This window comes from Diaphorina citri, unplaced genomic scaffold (assembly GCF_000475195.1).
Source record: "Diaphorina citri unplaced genomic scaffold, Diaci psyllid genome assembly version 1.1 scaffold554, whole genome shotgun sequence".
NCBI lineage: Eukaryota > Metazoa > Arthropoda > Insecta > Hemiptera > Psyllidae > Diaphorina > Diaphorina citri.
In genome coordinates, this window is record NW_007377988.1 from 206777 (window position 1) to 227879 (window position 21103).

The following is a 21103-nucleotide window of genomic DNA, read 5'->3' on the forward strand; positions in this document are numbered from 1 at the left end:
TTTTTTTTTTTTTTTTCAACAAAATACTCAAGTATATTTATTTACAATTCATGGACAGCCATAACATAATAAATTAAAGGAAATAACAATAAAGAAGAAGAAAAAAAATATGTAACTGAAGAAAGCAATCGCCTGCTTCTCGCTTTTCCCGGCCCTTCTCAAGCTGGTTGAGGTAAATGTGAGGGGGCGGGTGGCTTGTCGTCGAATCGAGGGTAAAACCTCCGTCACTCAAAACCCTAGTTATACACTAAATCCATTACTACAGTGACCCTAAACCCATTACTACAGTGACCCTAAACCCATTAAGAAAAGGAGGAGAAGAAAACGTCCTATTATTATTATTTTATTTTTTAGGTGCCCTTAACTCTCCAATGAACCAAGCACACCTACACCCACATTCCTGTCCAGAGTGTCCAGCCTTGGAAGCCAATATTGGGACGCGCGTAGGAAAATGATCTTCTTCGCTCTTCGATTTCGGGACGATAAGACCTGAGCAGTTGCAGTTCCCCCTGTCAAACCTCTAGATTCTCGTGGCGGAAATTTGCGCCGCCTTCGGGCCGCACGTCCGGCCGGCGGCGCGCGCAATGTACGTGTTGCCAATTCTACAGCAGCTGCTCTTGCAGGACAGGGATGCGCTGGTGCGGGCCAGTGTTGTCAAATCGCTTGCGCTCACTGTTCCGTTTGTTGATGATGTGGATAAGTATGTGCAGGTAAGTGCCTTGAACACTTTGAAGCAATGACACGCTTAAAAAAAAGATGAGTGTTTCATCGCCGTTTTTATTTCGTAGCAATGAAACAACTGCTACATTAGACTAATGTGGTCTGTGTCGTAGCATGATGTATGCCTCCCATCAGATGGGCGATAAGGGACACAATACGTCCCATTTAGGTGCTGGGTCAACACGAGAACACCAGAAAGTAAATTTGCAATCGAAATATGATTGCAAATTTTTTGTCGATGATGCTTTTCGAACCTGGGACCTAACCGCGGAGAATGGACCTGTAACTTGTAGCTATCTGGGGAATTTAAGCATTCCTTTCTGGCTTCAAACAACTGCTACATTAGACTAATGTGGTCTGTGTCGTAGCATGATGTATGCCTCCCATCAGATGGGCGATAAGAGACACAATACTTCACATTGAGGTGCTGGGTCAACACGAGAACACCAGAAAGTAAATTTGCAATCGAAATATGATTTTTTGTCGATGATGCTTTTCGAACCCGGGACCTAACCGCGGAGAATGCACCTGTAACTTGTAGCTATCTGGAGAATTGCGGCATTCCTTTCTGGCTTTCCATTTTGACGGGGATTGGTATGATATCGGGGAATCGACAAACTCCCAAAAAAAGTTCTTTAGGTTTTCACTCTCGTAAAATTAAAACTTTCTTTTTGATTTCAGTGTGAGGAATTATTAATGACGGGCCTAAGCGACGTATCTCGTGACGTAGTAGAGATGACGTCACAACTCCTTCTCCCAGTTATGGCAAAGTGGTCTTTAGACCTGCGCAGATTACAATCTCACTTCCTAGTCAAGTTGATGCAACTGATATCTAGTCAAGTGAAGGTAAGAGCGCTTTAGAGAGGATCATTTAGGTCCCTTTATCGCCAGGAAATTCTAAATGAATCTTGGTATCACTTCCTAGTCAAGTTGATGCAACTGATATCTAGTCAAGTGAAGGTAAGAGCGCTTTAGAGAGGATCATTTAGGTCCCTTTATCGCTAGGAAATCCTAAATGAATCTTGGTATTTTTTTTTTTTTTTTTTTTTTTTTTTTTTTTTTTTTAAACGAATTATCGCAGTTTTTATTTCGTATCAATGAAATAACAGACATGGCATGTCTAGGTATCCCATAGTCTGCCTCCCATCAGATGGGTGAGAAGAGACACAATACTTCCCATACAGGAGCTGGGTAAACAAGAGAACACAAAATAATCCTTTTTTATGATGGCCATTAAACCAACTATGTAATTGATATTAAAACTCTCTCTTTCCTTTTTTTTATATGTTGAAGAGGTTTGATAGAGGGAACTGTAACTACTAAGGTCTGATCGGCCCGAAATTCAAGAGAGAAGGAAGACAGGATAGGAGAAAGCCAGCCGTTCCGAGAAATAACATCATCTGTTTAGGATAAAATACGCCCCGGGCGGGAATGGGACCCGTGACCTAGTGCTTACAAGGCAGATGCACTACCAACCAAGCCCTTTATAATTCAATGATCTTTATTTCTCGTCCTGATTCACAGACAGCTGGAAGTCCCCTGTACTGATCTGGTGCCTGGTCAATTGGAAACGCTCAGAGGAATGATTAAGGAGGCGGAATCCAGGGCCGGACATAGGCCAGTCCCCTCCACACCGGTACAAAGGTAAGTGACCCCTTCATTATCAGTTTTAACCTCCTTTTCTTCTAGGCCTACTAGTGACACTAATTATCATTACGCTTACTAAAATACCCGCGCCAGTACCATAAGTCAAATGAATCAGCCTTGGTAAAACCATAAAATGACGGGGAGGAAAAATCATATACCTACCAATTTTTAAAACGCATGTAAAAGCAATACCCACTAAAATAGGGTCCCTTATATGCTACACGCTACACACTACAGGATATAAAATGTCAAACCTACGGGAATAAAAATAGAGACGGGATTCATTTTAGATTTTCATAATAAATAAAAATAAATATCAGATTTTTATTTTCCTTCATTTTGAAATAAATAAACTTTTTTGTAGACAAAACAGAGAGCTTAGAGCTAGCTTTAAACAAAGTCGGATTTTCCTTTCGCATTTTTCCCTCTTCTGAAACTCGTTTCGCCTCTTTTGACGTGATAGTGATAGCGCCCCTACTAAACCGTAGGAAAAGATTTTTATTTTCCTTCATTTTGAAATAAATAAACTTTTTTTTGTAGACAAAACAGAGAGCTTACAGCTAGCTTTAAACAAAGTCGGATTTTCCTTTCGCATTTTTCCCTCTTCTGAAACTCGTTTCGCCTCTTTTGACGTGACATTTTTTTACTGTCCTTATAAAATAGCTACTTGTATGTATCTAACATGAAACATGCAATTTGAATATTGATCCCAATTCATAGCTACAAATGTACATGCTATTAATTAGAATAGCTTGAAGCGGTTTAAGGTTTAGAGGTTCCACCTACGCCAGCTACAAGAGATTGAAGGTTCCTGACACTCAAGTTCAGAACATGTTGCACATTCTCTTTTATTTTGCATGCGATTCACAACTCTAATCTAATGCCTTCAATGCAATACCAGAAATTTTCATCTTCTAAGCATTTTTCTCCTTTACTGTAATCAAGTAATCTACTTGGTAGTGCAAATCTGAATTTCCTTGATTTGTATGCAAACGAGGTCCATGAAGTGGTTTTGATTTTTCGCCGATACCTACTGCTATAGAAGAACTGGTTTTTCTCTATTAGCCAGCCTAGGTTAGCTTGGTTGGTAGCACGTCTGCCTTGTAAGCGCTAGGCCTCGGGTTTGATTCCCGCCCGGGGCGGATTTTGTCCTGAAAGGATAATGTTCGTTCTCGGAAAGGCTGGCTTTCTCCTAACCTGTCTTCTTCGCGGTCCATGAAGTGGTTTAGATTTTTCGCCGATACCTACTGCTATAGAAGAACTGGTTTTTCTCTATTAGCCAGCCTAGGTTAGCTTGGCTGGTAGCACGTCTGCCTTGTAAGCGCTAGGCCTCGGGTTTGATTCCCGCCCGGGGCGGATTTTGTCTTGAAAGGATAATGGTTCTCGGAACAGCTGGCTTTCTCCTATCCTGTCTTCTTCTCTCTTCGATTTCGGGACGATAAGACCTGAGCAGTTGCAGTTCCCTCTGTCAACCCTCTAAAGAAAAAGCTTTTTACTGTTCAAAAAAAGCTATTAGAGCTAGCCTAGTTAGTTTGGTTGGAAGCACGTCTGTTTTGTAAGTGCTAGGTCGTGTGTTCGATTCCTGCCCGGGGCGGATTTTGTCCTGAAAGGATAATGTTCGTTCTCGGAACGGCTGGCTTTCTCCTATCCTGTCTTCTTCTTTCTTCGATTTCGGGACGATAAGACCTGAGCAGTTGCAGTTCCCCCTGTCAAACCTCTAGAAATTGTGAGTCACGGATTACGCGATTACAGATCACAATATGTCTTGGTAATCGTTCCAGCCAAGTTGTTTCCGTATCAGTTAATTATCTGCTAGAATTGAGGACAGGGGTACAAGGTCACAATATGTAGGGAGGTCTTGAATGCTCCTAGACTTTGTGAGTCTCTTATATCCCTATGAAGAGAATTCCATAATCTAACTGCAGATACATGGTAAGATTTTGACTACAGCAGCAACAACAACAAAAACTTTTCCTTCCCATTTAAGATATTTGCGCATGTACGTCACTGCACTTGACTGACGAAGTACTCGACACAACTTGAGTTAATAACTGATACATGGTTAGAGCGCCAAAGAAGAGATGAGAGCTACGTAGAGAAAAGAGTTGAGAGAATGAAAGTGGGAGGGAGGCTGAAGAAAAGGTGGAAAGATTGTGTGAATCAAGACTTTGCTGAGAAAAAAATCATCAGGATATGAGGTGCACAATAAAGCTGCCTGGAAGAGACTGACAAAAAACGTCGACCCTATTTAAATGGGAAAAGGCTACGAAGAAGAAGATTGATCAGACTCTTGCCCTAGTCATAATCACTTGTTAAAATTGGCTTTGTTTCTATCCCTCCTCAGGATGTACAAGAAGAACTCCAGTCTCTCCTCAAACATTTCATGTTCAGTCTAGCCCTATGTGGGGCCCCTATTGACTCCCTAAGCTACACCATCAGAGAACTATCCCGATTTTCACAATACCAAGACGCCGTGGTAGCCGCTCTCTGGGAAGGTAAGCGGAGGTCCTTGGTTCGATTCCTCAGAGGCACCGTCAAAGTACCTCTTTACTTGATTAAGTATTTTTGGGTCAGTCAGCCAGCGGCGGAAGAAAAGTAAAAAAAGACAAAAAACAAAAGAAATCTCTATTAAATTACACAAAGAAGTTTAACAACATCCTAAAACAAGTTTTACTTACCTAGCCAAAAACAAAATAAAACAATCACCCTAATAGGCCTGATTGAGAGGCTGACGAAAAACTCCGCGGACCACCTGTTGGGAACCGATTGTATTAATAGTAAGTAGTAAGATGGAGTAGTGTTGAATTTAACTCAGTGACTCAGTCTAACCTCAGGCTAGATTATAATGGATTAGATACCAGAATATGACTATATTAATATAGGTGTCACACAGACGAGGTTATTGCAACATATTCAGAGCAAGGTTATTTATTATCCTATGTATATCTGGCCAATTTATTTTATTTCTTTATTTTTTTTTTGACTGGACAAAGTTAACTTTATGATTTATTATTTCAGTGGACATAAAAGAGAGAGAGATCTCACACCAGACTCGAACCCACACTCTGCGGTTCCGGAAAGACCTGTCAGTGCCAATAGTTTTTTTTTTTAAAGAACTTTGATAGAGGGAACTGTAACAACTGGTAAGGTCTTATCGTCCCGAAATCGAAGAGAGAAGGAAGACAGGATAGAAGAAAGTCAGCTGTTCCGAGAACGAACTTTATCCGTTCAGGATAAAATACGCCCGGGGCGCAATCGAACCCGCGACCTAGCGCTTACAAGGCAGACGCGCTACTCTCCAAGCTAACTAGGCTGGCTCACCCGTCCTTTATAAAACTGTGATAATAATCCTTTATAATTTGATCTCAAACTCAGTGGTGCAGTGGTTAGCACGGTGACTTTGAATCTTTAGGAACGTGGTTCGAGTCCAAGTCAAGTCATAAAATTTAGCGTAGTAGGTATGGTACATATATTAAACAGGGAACGACATTTGTGACAAGCATTTATGCTTAACACAATCAAAATTCCTTTATAATTCAATGATCTTTATTTCTCGTCCTGATTCACAGACAGCTGGAAGTCCCCTGTACTGATCTGGTGCCTGGTCAATTGGAGACACTCAGGGGCATGATTAAGGAGGCGGAATCCAGGGCCGGACATAGGCCGGTCCCTTCCACACCGGTACAAAGGTTAGTGGCCCCTTCATTATCTGTTTTAACCTCCTTTTCTTCCAGGGCCGGACATAGGCCGGTCCCTTCCACACCGGTACAAAGGTTAGTGGCCCCTTCATTATCTGTTTTAACCTCCTTTTCTTCTAGGTCTACTAGTGAGACTAATTATCATTACGCTTACTAAAATGCCCGCGCCAGTACCATAAGTCAAATGAATCAGCCTTGGAAAAACCATACAATGATGGGGAGGAAAAAACATATACCTACCAATTTTTAAAACGCATGTAAAAGCAATACCCACTAAAATAGGGTCCCTTATATTCAATCTATGTTTGCCTTTACTTACGTACTCGTACTATTATTGTTTACAGGGTCCCTGCTGTTGAATCAAACAAAGAAGGAGATCCAGGACAAGACCTACTTCCAATTCCAAACGTTTCTCGGCGACGAGACCCTGTTGGAAAATCATGCGGCTCAGATCTGTCTGATTGGGACCCTGGGGAAAATTGCGCCCTGCAGTCTGGCCTGGTTTAGAGAAGATGGTAAGTTAAAGAGGAGACGGCCACTACTGGTAGTCCGCTTGCGTGCCATGTAGAAGGTCCTAGGTTCGATGCATTTTTTTTTTAATTATTATTATTATTATTTTTTTTTATTGTACCTCGGCACCTCTTTCGCATGACTTCAAGGCACATTCTTTTACATCCATGCCTATCCAAGAACGGAAAACTCTGGTTAGAAAATTTCCGCCCTGGCCGGTATTCGAACGTAGCACCTACAGGTTGAGATTCAATGCTCTTGACCACTCAGCCACAGAGATGGGCTGGGACATACCTAGTACGAGATGGACTTGCTATGGCACAAATCGAAATAGTGCAATCTACATATGTGTAGATGTTTCATAGCCACGGGGAAAAAACTTTCTTAAGAGATGTAAACTTTAAGAGGTGGATTTTAGGGATTTGTAGGGATACGTCCTATTCGGACGTAATAAATAAATATTCTATTAATTCTATCCCATCTTTTCAATCAACTGTACTGACTAAAACTCATGTTTCCATCTCGTCTCTCACAGCCATAGCGCCACAACTGTGTTCTTGGCAAGCAAGCGCGTTACCACTGGACCAACCGTGCCCCCATTAATATTCTATTAATTCTATCCCATCTTTTCAATCAACTGTACTGACTAAAACTCATGTTTCCATCTCGTCTTTCACAGCCATAGCGCCACAACTGTGTTCGTGGGCATCATCCCTGTGTTTGCTTCAATCTTCCACCAGAAAACAAGACGTACTGCTAGCCTTATTAGATGCATTCTCCAATGTCCTGTATACTTCTCTATCACCTAATACTATAACCACCTATATGTTACCTGGACTGAGGTAAGGAAATAGTCTGGCTGGGGGACCTTAAACAGGGGGTAGACCAGCTTAGTCTGGCTGGGGGAATTTAAACAGGGAGTAGACCAGCTTAGTCTGGCCGGGGGAATTTAAACAGGGAGTAGACCAGCTTAGTCTAGCCGGGGGAATTTAAACAGGGAGTAGACAAGCTTAGTCTGGCTGGGGGGCTTTAACAAACAGGATACCAGCCTGAAATTTCCCTTGCTAAACAAATATCAAAGGTTGAGTGTGAAGGGCATCCACTCGTGAAATTTTTGTAGCCAAAACCAAGTGTCAGCCCAAACTGGCCCAAAGCAATCACCCTAGCTATAGGTCAAGACTCTCGCCCGGCAAACGGGAGAGCATTTGATCGATCTCAGCCGAGGTATAGAGTTTTCTTCTCAGCATAACTTGAAAATTAAACCACAATTTTATCCACATTCGACCCTTCCCTAATACCAAGCTTTTTTTTAAGAGGTTTGACAGAGGGAACTGTAACTGCTAAGGTCTTATCGTCCCGAAATCGGAGAGAGAAGGAAGACAGGATAGGAGAAAGCCAGCCGTTCCGAGAACGAACATTATCCCATCAGGATAAAGTCCGCCCCGGGCGGGAATCGAACCCGCGGACTAGCGCTTACAAGACAGACGCACTACCAACTAAGCTAACTAGGCTGGAGACAGGATAGGAGAAAGCCAGCCGTTCCGAGAACGAACATTATCCCATCAGGATAAAGTCCGCCCCGGGCGGGAATCGAACCCGCGGACTAGCGCTTACAAGACAGACGCACTACCAACTAAGCTAACTAGGCTGGCTAATACCAAGCTTTGAAAATAATCTCCTATCACACATCATGAATTCATGACTCATTGGATTCTGAGCAACAGCTGACCTCTAACCTCAGGAGTCAAGGTCATGGTCTCCTAACCCAGAGGTCACTCGATCGGAACACTTGCGAATATTTTCATTTTTTCAAGGGGTGTTTTTTTTTCTCTCAGGGCCACTAGCCACTCTAAAGAAGGTTGAATCGGAGATCCTGAATTACCTTTATCTTTGAAATTGAAATAGGTGGTATCCTTACCTTTGTAGGTCGGGTTGGGTCCTTGCAAAACCTGGCTGGCCTTCTGTCGCTCATCGAACAAACTCGAGAGGCACCGTGAGAACACACTCTCTCCGATAAGCGTCACGGGAACGCCATAGTCCAACGCAGAAATGGCTGTCCATTTCCCGGTGCCCTTTTGGCCGGCGTAGTCCTTGATTTTCTCCACCAGGGGCGCTCCGTCCGTGTCCTTGAACTTGAGGATGTCCTTGGTGATTTCGATGAGGAAGGAGTCGAGCTCACCCTTGTTCCAGTCCTCGAACACGGCGGACATTTCGTCGTGGGACATACCTGTGGGAGAAGAAAACACAAGGCTCCTTGATTTTCTCCACCAGGGGCGCTCCGTCCGTGTCCTTGAACTTGAGGATGTCCTTGGTGATTTCGATGAGGAAGGAGTCGAGCTCGCCCTTGTTCCAGTCCTCGAACACGGCGGACATTTCGTCGTGGGACATACCTGTGGGAGAAGAAAACACAAGGCTTAAATCCTACAATCTCGTACATTTAAGAAAGGATATCAAGGATAGAGGAGTGGATTGGATGGATGTGGAGAATAACGAGCGATATAGATATAAAATATGGTGGAGAGGTTTCATACATCGACCCGCAGACTAAGCGGAACGATGTATGTATAATAATCTCGTACCTTTGGTCCCTACATTCTCCTCAAAGTCCTCCCCTTTGAAGGGTAAATTGGAGACCCTAAATTCGTCCATCCTTGTAGGTCGGCAGGGGACTCTGTTTGAGGTACCCGCCTACCCACAGTAACTTTACTAGGACGAGCCAATTAAACATGGTTAGAGACCATCACCTCAGTGTATGGCTGATATAAAAAGATGTCTTTTCTTTATTCTGCCATCACTATTCGGCTAAAGCTTCTACAACAACAGCAGCGCCGACCCCCGTCTGTAGGTACACGGGAAAAGGCGAAGAAAAAGAAGAAACAAGATGATGTATTGTATTCTTTGTACAAATATCCTGATCCTGGATCTATGTTAATTTCAAACAAAAGTAAAAGTACAATCTAAGCTCTGTTCCTTAGACTCCGTAGAGGTAGAGGTTCTTAAGTAGATTGTTGTTAGACTTATAGGTCATTAAGTTACGAGTCAAAGTCATTTCCAAGTCAAGGTTATATTCCATGAATCGACCCTCTCGTCTCTATTAACCACTAATGAGGTTTACTCAGTGGTTTACTAATGATGCCCCCCTACATCCCCTTCATATTATTATTGTCCCCCTAAACCCCCTTGATATCTGACCATTAAAAAGAAACGAAAATTTGGACCGAAAAAGTATGGAAATATGGAATTTTTATTGGTACATATTTGATAAAGTTTCCGGAGATGTCTTGTGAATTTATAAGGGCTGAGCACACCAAGAGATGGTCAGCATTCATTTCTTTGAGGACACAGAGGACATCGCCGATACCTACTGCTATAGAAGAACTGGTTTTTCTCTATTAGCCAGCCTAGGTTAGCTTGGTTGGTAGCACGTCTGCCTTGTAAGTGCTAGGCCTCGGGTTTGATTCCCGCCCGGGGCGGATTTTGTCCTGAAAGGATAATATTCGTTCTCGGAAAGGCTGGCTTTCTCCTATCCTGTCTTCTTCTCTCTTCGATTTCGGGACGATAAGACCTGAGCAATTGCAGTTCCCCCTGTCAAACCTCTAGAAAAAAATCCCCTCTATTAACATTGCCAGATTGTGAGTCACGGATTACGCGATTACAGATCACAATATGTCTTGGTAATCGTTCTGGCCAAGTTGTTTCCGTATCAGTTAGTTATCTGCTAGAATTGAGGACAGGGGTACAAGGTCACAATGTGTACAGGTCTCTAGATTCTAGATCAACCTAATGTATGAAAAGATTGAAAAGTAAAAGTTAGGTCACTGTTGTCTGCCATGGAAAAGGAAAAGTAACACCCTTGAGTACTTGGCCACCAAGGGAAGTAGCATTATTTCCTGTCATGATTTTTTTTTTTTTTTAAGATGAGTGTTCCACCGCAGTTTTATTTCGTAGCAATGGAACAACTGCTACATTAGACGCATGTGGTCTGTGTGTGCCTGAAGGCATGTGATGTGTTCCAATCCACTCGATCCACCCCTATCAAACTTCTTGGGAAAAAAGGCACTCAACGGATTGAGTCCCACTGACCTTTTTTTTAAAAAAAAAAAAAAAAAAAGAGCTTTTTCACAACCTAAAGTCTTGCATAGCGGCCGAGCCGTACATTTCTCGAGGTTGGTCCCAAGGAGACTTTTGATCTACATTTTATAAAGATCCTCTCTGCAAAGTTTGATTGACTTCTACATTTTATAAAAAAACCTCTCTGCAAAGTTTGATTGACTTGGGCCGAAAACTAAATTCCTGAAAATAATGATCTTTTTCTAAACTTTTGCCCTAATTTGCGGTTTGGCTGGCAAATTTGTCCAGTTTTGAATCAAAGAGACTTTTGATCCAAAATTGTTTTTTTAACCTTTTACTTACTCACTCGCTGACTCAGTCACTCATCTTCTTCTATTTTCAGAAATTTCCCCGAAGCATTTCAAAAGGAAATCCTATCTCGCTGCTACGTGCTTGCGGTTTGGCTGGCAAATTTGTCCAGTTTTGAATCAAAGAGACTTTTGATCCAATTTTTTTTAACCTTTTACTCGCTGACTCAGTCACTCATCTTCTTCTATTTTCAGAAATTTCCCCGAAGCATTTCAAAAGGAAATCCTATCTCGCTGCTACGTGCGGGCTACACATGTGCACCCTCTGTGTTTAGAGCTGGACTCGAGTGAGGGTCACCTAACGCCGCCAATGTTCCTCGACCTCGTCACCAAAACTGTGATACACCAAAGCCAAAATGACGTGAGTAACCAAAAGCAATAACTTTTTTTTTTTTTGAAACTGGAATTTGAGTTTAAACTTGGTTTATATTTAACTCTTGAATGAAGCAAGACTAATGACCAGGACGACAATAAAATTAGAGTTTTTTCTGCCCAGAATGGGAATCAAACCCATGACCTAGTGCTTACAAGGTAGTTGTTAAAAAAATATGTTTGACAGAGGGAACTGTAACTGCTAAGGTCTTATCGTCTCTAACTCGAAGAGAGAAGGAAGACAGGATCCAAGAAAGCCAGCCGTTCCGAGAACGAACCTTATACGTTCAGGATAAAATCGGGTAACTTGTTGCTTTCCAAAGGTTTTAACGTTACTGTAAAACTGCTAATATAAAAAAAGAGTTCATATAGGGTAACCTGTTGCTTTCCAAAGGTTTTAACGTTACTGTAAAACTGCTAATATAAAAAAAAAAGTTCATATTGAATAGCCTCCTAGTGACCCAAAAACCCAACTCCGACCTAAATTTTGCCCCAAAATGAATAGTTCATCCCTAAAGGGTTGTTCATATTGAATAGCCTCCTAGTGACCCAAAAACCCAACTCCGATCTAAAGTTTGCCCCGAAATGAATAGGTCATCCCTAAAGGGTATTTAGTCAACAATTTCCTATATTTGGTTTGCTTTTTTCCTCACAGGATCTGTTTCCTTTGCTCTTGGCCACTATTCTGTTACACTAGTTCATATTGAATAGCCTCCTTGTGACCCAAAAACCCAACTCCGATCTAAAGTTTGCCCCGAAATGAATAGGTCATCCCTAAAGAGTATTTAGTCAACAATTTCCTATATTTGGTTTGCTTTTTTCCTCACAGGATCTGTTTCCTTTGCTCTTGGCCACTATTCTGTTACACTCGGATCCCGCCCAGAGGGAAACACTCATACAAGTCCTATTCAATACTAAGAAGAGACCAAATGAGGCTGAGAGGAAAATCATCGTAGCCGGTAAGAGACAGTAAACAATCTGTTGCAAGGTCTGTTGTAAACATTATGTATTGTATTATGTTAAACCCATAAAATACATGAGACCTTGTTTAGACTTCTGGGGTAAGGGACTTTTTAGTCTTATTCGAGCAGGATAAACAAGGTATATTCTATTCTACACAGTATATCATTGGCGGTGTGCAGAGCTACTGTGCTTCCCAAAGTGGTTTATCAGCCAGCCTAGTTAGCTTGGAGGGTAGCGCGTCAGCTTTGTAAGCGCTAGGTCGCGGATTCGATTACCGCTCGGGGCGGATTTTATCCTGAACGGATAATATTCGTTCTTGGAACGGCTGGCTTTCTCCTATCCTGTTTTAGGAATTTTAATTGTGTTGAGCATTAAATGCTTGTCACAAATGTCCTTTGATAAACTACGCTAAATTCTATGACTTGACTTGGACTCGAACCACCAACCTCCAAATCTAGAGTCCACCGTGCTAACCACTACACCACTGAGGTTGTGTATTGTATTATGTTAAACCCATAAAATACACGAGACCTTGTTTAGACTGCTGGGGTAAAGGGACTTTTTAGTCTCATTCGAGCAGGATAAACAAGGTATATTCTATTCAACACAGTATATCATTGGCGGTGTGCAGAGCTACTGTGCTTTCCAAAGTGGTTTATCAGCCAGCCTAGTTAGCTTGGAGGGTAGCGCGTCTGCTTTGTAAGTGCTAGGCCGCGGATTCGATTACCGCTCGGGGCGGATTTTATCCTGAACGGATAATATTCGTTCTTGGAACGCGTCTGCTTTGTAAGTGCTAGGCCGCGGATTCGATTACCGCTCGGGGCGGATTTTATCCTGAACGGATAATATTCGTTCTTGGAACGGCTGGCTTTCTCCTATCCTGTTTTCCTTCTCTCTTCGATTTCGGGACGATAAGACCTTGACAGTTACAGTTCCATCTATCAAACCTCTTGAAAAAAAGAAAAAAAAAAAACTTAGACTAGGTTTAAACTCCGATTGTGGCCCTGGCCATAAGTTAGATCCAAATAGATTGAAATTTGGAACACATCACATGTATTCAGGCACACTTCATTTGGTCAATTGAACCCAAGGGTTTACCTTGCCCTTTTGTTCAGTTTATTTCAAAGAAAACATTTAGGTACTCGTGAAAATTGGCAATGAAACAATAAGTTGAAAACATCACTTCCCACAGGTCTGCACTCCATTCTAAAGCACTCCCCCGACATTTCTGGACGATAAGACCTTGACAGTTACAGTTCCATCTATCAAACCCCTTGGAAAAAAAAACTTGGACTGAAATAGAATGAAATTTGGAACACATCACATGTATTCAGGCACACTCCATTTGGTCAATTGAACATTGTCCTTTTGTTCAATTTATTTTAAAGAAAACATCTAGGTACTCGTGAAAATTGGCAATGAAACAATAAGTTGAAAACATCACTTCCCACAGGTCTGCACTCCATTCTAAAGCACTCCCCCGACCTGGAGACGACAGAGGCAGAACTTCTCGCGCCCCTATGGGAACTCCTCGGGTCCAAATACCTCGACCGGCGCCTTCTCGTGGCGGAAATTTGCGCCGCCTTCGGGCCGCACGTCCGGCCGGCGGCGCGCGCAATGTACGTGTTGCCAATTCTACAGCAGCTACTCTTGCAGGACAGGGATGCGCTGGTGCGCGCCAGTGTTGTCAAATCGCTTGCGCTCACTGTTACGTTTGTTGATGATGTGGATAAGTATGTGCAGGTAAGTGCCTTGAACACTTTGAAGCAATGACACGCTTAAAAGAAAAAAAAAGATGAGTGTTTCATCGCCGTTTTTATTTCGTAGCAATGAAACAACTGCTACATTAGACTAATGTGGTCTGTGTCGTAGCATGATGTATGCCTCCCATCAGATGGGCGATAAGAGACACAATACTTCCCATTTAGGTGCTGGGTTAACACGAAAACACCAGACAGTAAATTTGCAATCGATATATGATTGCAAATTTTTTGTCGATGATGCTTTTAGTTCTTTAGGTTTTCACTCTCCTAAAATTAAAACTTTCTTTTTGATTTCAGTGTGAGGAATTATTAATGACGGGCCTAAGCGACGTATCTCGTGACGTAGTAGAGATGACCTCTGGACCAACCTCGAGAAATGTACGGCTCGGCCCCTATGCAAGACTTTAGTTTTGAAAAAGCCCAAAAATGTTCAATCTTCTCAGGAATTTATTTTTCGGTCCAAGTCAATCAAACTTGGTAGAGAGGTTCTTTATAAAATGTAGATCAAAACTCTCCTTGGGACCAACCTCGAGAAAGGTACTGCTCGGTCGCTATGCAAGACTTTAGTTTTGAAAAAGCTCGAAAATGTTCACTCTTCTCAGGATTTTAGTTTTCGGCCCAAGTCAATCAAACTTGGTAGAGAGGTTCTTTATAAAATGTAGATCAAAACTCTCCTCGGGACCAACCTCGAGAAAGGTACGGCTCGGTCGCTATTCAAGACTTTAGTTTTGAAAAAGCTCAAAAATGTTCCCGAGCCAGAGTAAATAATGTGTTTCTCTTTCGCTCCCCAGATTATCATTGGATGTGGGAGGAGATGACTGTACGGCTCGGTCGCTATTCAAGACTTTAGCTTTTCAAAAAGCTCAAAAATGTTCCCGAGCCAGAGTAAATAATGTGTTTCTCTTTCGCTCCCCAGATTATCATTGGATGTGGGAGGAGATGACCATTCCAGTCTGAATGATAATGATTGGACTCGCGTATCCTACGTCACAACACATACACCTGACACTCGTGATGACGTCATTAGTAATGCACTATGTCACAGGTAAGTAAAAATATACATTACTCTCCCTATTATAAGAGAGGACAGTAAAGAAGAGAATACATTATCTTGTTTAAAGTCTTGAAAGCGGGCGAGTCGTACATTTCTCGAGGTTCGTCCCAAGGAGACTTTTGATTTACATTTTATAAAGAACCTCTCTGCAAAGTTTGATTGGCTTGGGCGGAAAACTAAAGTCCTGAGAAGAGTGTACATTTTTAAGCTTTTTCAAAACCTAAAGCCTTTAATAGCGACCGAGCCGTACATTTCTCGAGGTTGGTCCCAAGGAGACTTTTGATCTACATTTTATAAAGAACCTCTCTGCAAAGTTTGATTGGCTTGCTGTCACAGGTAAGTAAAAATATACATTACTCACCCTATTATAAGATAGGACAGTAAAGAATAGAATACATTGTCTTGTTTAAAGTCTTGAATAGCGGCCGAGCCGTACATTTCTCGAGGTTGGTCCCAAGGAGACTTTTGATTTACATTTTATAAAGAACCTCTCTGCAAAGTTTGATTGACTTGGGCCGAAGACTAAAGTGCTGAGAAGAGTGAACATTTTTGAGCTTTTTCACAACCTAAAGTCTTGCATAGCGGCCGAGCCGTACATTTCTCGAGGTTGGTCCCAAGGAGACTTTTGATTTACATTTTAGAAAGAACCTCTCTGCAAAGTTTGATGGACTTAGGCCGAAAACTAAATTCCTGAAAATAATGATCTTTATCTAAACTTTTGCCCTAATTTTGTTGTGTATGATGGTGGTTTCGAACCAGTGTATTTCGGTTTTCCAATATCCAATATTGGCTAGAGTGAATTGATTCAATCCTCAGTCTTGGTTTTCACTCTGGTGAGTCTACACAAAATAAATTCGTTCCAATGTTCTATTTTCAAAGTGATCTTTTCTTACTACATTAGAGCAAATTTGTCCAGTTTTGAATCAAAGAGACTTTTGATCCAATTTTTTTAAACCTTTTACTTACTCACTCGCTGACTCAGTCACTCATCTTCTTCTACTTTCAGAAATTTCCCCGAAGCATTTCAAAAGGAAATCCTATCTCGCTGCTACGTGCGGGCTACACATGTGCACCCCCTGTGTTTGGAGTTTGTACTCTTTTTTCGATTGCGATTCAAATATTTAAACGGTTACTTTCTGGTGTTCTCGTGTTGACCCAGCACCTAAATGGGTAGTATTGTGTCTCGCCCATCTGATGAGAGGCGTGCTACGATACAGACCACATGCGTCTAACGTAGCAGTTGTTTCATTGCTACGAAATAAAAACGGCGGTGAAACACTCATTTTTTTTTTACCTTCAGGATAAAATCCACCCCGGGTGGGAATCGAACCCGCGGATTAAACTAATATTTTTGTTTTCCCACAGTTTGCCTCAACTCCTGGATATCGCCGAGTCTGTTTCCGTCTCTCATCACCCCACCCTCGTCTCCTACATCATCACCCTGATTCGTTCATTCTGCGCCGGGTTCGGGCCCCACCTAACGCAGGCCCTGGTGAGGCCCCTGTTCCTAGAACGGATAGACCGGCTGGAAAAGTCCCTGGCCAATGTACGAACCGAGTGGACCAGTATGATACTACTGCCTGTGTATGTACTTGGTGTGCTGGTTGAATTGACGGTGAGTGAAAGATGTTACTTACGGTAGGTGAGAGGAGAAGGGCATAGGAATGTAAATGGATGCTCGATTTTGGGGAATTTTCTTTGAGCAAATGGGTTGGGAACTTTGGTTGAACTTGACTAGAAAGAATGGCCTAGTGGTCAAGTTTTTTTATTATTATTTTTTATGGCTTTCTTTTAGGTGGCAGGGTTCTCCTAGAGGAGCTCTTCCACCCAACCACTAAATTTTTCCTTCACTGTGAGCCTTTAAGATATTTCACCAGGGAGGTCTTGAATGCTCCTAGACTTCGTGAGTCTCTTATATCCCTATGAAGAGAATTCCATAATCTAACTGCAGATTCATGGTAAGATTTCGACTTTGACTACAGCAGCAACAACAACAAAAACTTTTCCTTCCCATTCAAGATATTTGCACCTGTAAGTCACTGCACTTGACTGACGAAGTACTCGATACAACTTGAGTTAATAACTAATACATGGTTAGAGCGCCAAAGAAGAGATGAGGGCTACGTAGAGAAAAGAGTTGAGAGAATGAAAGTGAGAGGGAGGACGAAGAAAAGGTGGAAAGATTGTGTGAATCAAGACTCGATTGAGAATAAAATCATCAGGATATGAGGTGCACAATATTGCTGCCTGGAAGGGACTGACAAGAAACGTCGACCCCATTTAAGTGGGAAAAGGCTACGAAGAAGAAGATTGATCAGACTCTTGCCCTAGTCATTATTTCTTGTTGAAATTGGCTTTGTTTCTATCCCTCCTCAGGATGTACAAGAAGAACTCCAGTCTCTCCTCAAACATTTCATGTTCAGTCTAGCCCTATGTGGTGCCCCTATTGACTCCCTAAGCTACACCATCAGAGAACTATCCCGATTTTCACAATACCAAGATACCGTGGTAGCCGCTCTCTGGGAAGGTAAGCGGAGGTCCTTGGTTCGATTCCTCAGAGGCACCGTCAAAGTCCCTCTTTACTTGATTAAGTATTTTGGGGTCAGTCAGCCAGCGGCGCGGCGCGACGATAGCTCGTTGAATGCACCAATTCCCAATGGATCATTAAAGTTAACCAACCTTGCGCGTGGTTGGTATTCGGATGGGTGACCCTCTGGGCAATCGCCTGCTTCTCGCTTTTCCCGGCCCTTCTCAAGCTGGTTGAGGTAAATGTGAGGGGGCAGGTGGCTTGTCGTCGAATCGAGGGTAAAACCTTCGTCACTAAAAACCCTAGTAGTTATTAGTTATACACTAAACCCATTACTACAGTGACCCTAAACCCATTAAGAAAAGGAGGAGAAGAAAACGTCCTATTATTATTATTATTATTTTATTTTTTAGGTGCCCTTAACTCTCCAATGAACCAAGCACACCTACACCTACATTCCTGTCCAGCCTTGGAAGCCAGCAGTTCCATTGCAGAAAAATATTGGGACGCGCGTAGGAAAATGGCCTAATGATCAATGTCCCGACTTTTGTAAATAAAAACATATTTTTGATTATGAAATCATGTTTATTACCTATTATTTTTCAGGCGTGGTTCACGCGAGACCTGTAGTGCGCGTGGTGACAGCTCAGCTGATTCTAGAAACTATACCACAAGTCTCTGACTCGCTCCTGACGATCAAAATAGTGCCGGCCCTGGTCACCCTATCCAGTGATCCGGATGTGAGCGTTAAAACTGCGACCGTGCCTGTGTTTGGTGAGTTTTTTTCGGCAAAATACTCAAGTTTATTTAATTAAACTAAGTTAGTTAGCTCCCAGCAGTGCAATAGTCCTAAACTAAAACGGACGTGGCACACAAGGGATCAGGAAGAGACCGCCATAACATAATAATAAGTTAGCTCCCATGGCGTAGTGGTCACTGCGCTCGCCTTGCTCGTGGGAGAGTCAAAAAAAAATTGTATCATGCAAATGATTGATTCCGTGGCTGGCTGTTGTGGGGCCTACCCAGCCTCGTGAGGAAAATGAGTAGCTATGTACAATATAAATGCGCATAGCGACCGGTGCCAGCATGGTGTATAAACATTGGGTGCTGGATTTTTGAGATGTTTGTAAAATCCTACAATGCTGCAGTGAGCACCAAAGTTGTGATATAATGACACAAATAAACGGCATTTATTTATTCATTTTATTATTTAATCAATTCATAAACAGCAATTACATAATATAAAAAGGTATTTAAATAAATAGACTGGCTATGGTAATGGTAATGGTAATAATATTACTTTTATTTAACAATAATTACAAAACATGATGAATAACAATTGAACAAGCAAAATGACAAACATAAAATGTACAGATTAATAAATTGAATTTTTGCTATGCTAATCAATCTATGTTTGCCTTTACTTACGTACTCGTACTATTATTGTTTACAGGGTCCCTGCTGTTGAATCAAACAAAGAAGGAGATCCAGGACAAGACCTACTTCCAATTCCAAACGTTTCTCGGTGACCGGTGCCAGCATGGTAGATAAACATTGGGTTCTGGATTTTTGAGATGTTTGTAAAATCCTAAAATGCTGCAGTGAGCACCAAAGTTGTGATATAATGACACAAATAAACGGCATTTATCTATTCATTTTATTATTTAATCAATTCATAAACAGCAATTACATAATATGAAGGTATTTAAATAAATAGACTGGCTATGTTTGCCTTTACTTACGTACTCGTATTATTATTGTTTACAGGGTCCCTGCTGTTGAATCAAACAAAGAAGGAGATCCAGGACAAGACCTACTTCCAATTCCAAACGTTTCTCGGCGACGAGACCCTGTTGGAAAATCATGCGGCTCAGATCTGTCTGATTGGGACCCTGGGGAAAATTGCGCCCTGCAGTCTGGCCTGGTTTAGAGAAGATGGTAAGTTAAAGAGGAGACGGCCACTACTGGTAGTCCGCTTGCGTGCCATGCAGAAGGTCTCAGGTTCGATGCATTTTTTTTTTTACCTCACCTCTTTCGCATGACTTCAAGGCACATTCTTTTACATCCATGCCTATCCAAGAACGGAAAAATCTGGTTAGAAAATTTCCGCCCTGGCCGGTATTCGAACGTAGCACCTACAGGTTGAGATTCAATGCTCTTGGCCACTCAGCCACAGAGGTGGGCTGGGACATACGTAGTACGAGATGGACTTGCTATGGCACAAATCGAAATAGTGCAATCTACATATGTGTAGATGTTTCATAGCCACAGGGAAAAAACTTTCTTAAGAGATGTAAACTTTAAGAGGTGGATTTTAGGGATTTGTTCGTCCTATTTGGACGTAATATTTTTTTTTTTTTTTTTTTTTTTTTTTGTTTTCCTTTCGCATTTTTCCTCTTCTGAAATTCGTTTCGCCTCTTTTGACGTGATAGCGCCTCTACTAAACCGTAGGAAGAAGAGTGGAATCGATCTTCAGAAGAGGTGAAATTTCGAGAGGAAAATACAATTTAACTTCCAGTAGTAGGTATAAATAAGTGAACTAAACAAGACCAGATTTCCCCTCAAAAGGGGCGAAAAAGGTAGAAAAGACAAAACAAGACAAGACCTAATAGATATTGGAATAAATAATTTTGTAGTTATAACGTTGTGTTAAGTACACCGCAATGATAACACTTTGAGTGCCCAAGCAGAATAGGTGTAGTTTCGAACTACATAGTTAGTGACAGATGACAGTCATGTATGATGGCCGTAAAAGGCAAAGAAGCAAGACAAGACCTAATAAATATTGGAATAAATAATTTTGTAGTTATAACGTTGTGTTAAGTACACCGCAATGCTAACACTTTGACATTTAACACTTTGAGTGCCCAAGCAGAATAGGTGTAGTTTCGAACTACATACATAGTTAGTTAGTTAGTTAGTGACAGACGACAGTCATGTATGATGGCCGTAAAAAGCAAAGCTTGGAATTTCGTTCCCTCAATGGGGGGATTGACGGTGAAAAATCCTGTTAGTCCGAAACCATCTAGAACCTTGCTTTTTGATCACAAGAAAAGAGAAAAGACAAAACAAGACAAGACCTAATAAATATTGGAATAAATAATTTTGTAGTTACAACGTTGTGTTAAGTACAACGCAATGATAACACTTTGACATTTAACACTTTGAGTGCCCAAGCAGAATAGGTGTAGTTTCGAACTACATAGTTAGTTAGTTAGTGACAGACGACAGTCATGTATGATGGCCGTAAAAGGCAAAGCTTAGAATTTCGTTCCCCCAATGGGAGGATTGACGGTGAAAAATCCTGTTAGTCCGAAACCATCTAGAACCTTGCTTTTTGATCGCAAGAAATTGGGGTTTCCCGCTTGATCGCAGTATACCAGCTTAGTCTGGCTGGGGGACTTTAAACAGGGAGTACACAAGCTTAGTCT

The 21103-nt window shown here is 41.8% G+C and overlaps 1 protein-coding gene and 1 long non-coding RNA gene across 2 annotated transcripts in view; both read left to right on the forward strand.

The window, feature by feature from the left end:
• LOC103510038 (RAB11-binding protein RELCH-like) overlaps positions 1–21041 on the forward strand; it is a 25317-nt gene extending 4276 nt beyond the window's left edge. Inside the window, exons 6-26 of the mRNA XM_026824206.1 lie at positions 525–710; positions 1402–1566; positions 1612–1680; positions 2249–2364; positions 4293–4299; positions 4712–4862; positions 6102–6140; positions 6410–6580; positions 7255–7417; positions 8847–9089; positions 11165–11354; positions 12195–12324; positions 13782–14071; positions 14389–14474; positions 14883–14921; positions 15008–15136; positions 16511–16760; positions 17522–17672; positions 18279–18446; positions 19440–19610; positions 20959–21041. Coding sequence (XP_026680007.1) covers positions 525–710; positions 1402–1566; positions 1612–1680; positions 2249–2364; positions 4293–4299; positions 4712–4862; positions 6102–6140; positions 6410–6580; positions 7255–7417; positions 8847–9089; positions 11165–11354; positions 12195–12324; positions 13782–14071; positions 14389–14474; positions 14883–14921; positions 15008–15136; positions 16511–16760; positions 17522–17672; positions 18279–18446; positions 19440–19610; positions 20959–21041 — 2997 coding nt within the window. The remainder of the gene's footprint in view (positions 1–524; positions 711–1401; positions 1567–1611; positions 1681–2248; positions 2365–4292; positions 4300–4711; positions 4863–6101; positions 6141–6409; positions 6581–7254; positions 7418–8846; positions 9090–11164; positions 11355–12194; positions 12325–13781; positions 14072–14388; positions 14475–14882; positions 14922–15007; positions 15137–16510; positions 16761–17521; positions 17673–18278; positions 18447–19439; positions 19611–20958) is intronic.
• Positions 15006–16224, forward strand: LOC113467782. Its single transcript, XR_003391736.1, has 2 exons — positions 15006–15136; positions 16152–16224. It is a non-coding gene; the product is annotated as an uncharacterized LOC113467782 (long non-coding RNA).
• Positions 21042–21103: the final 62 nt, after the last annotated feature.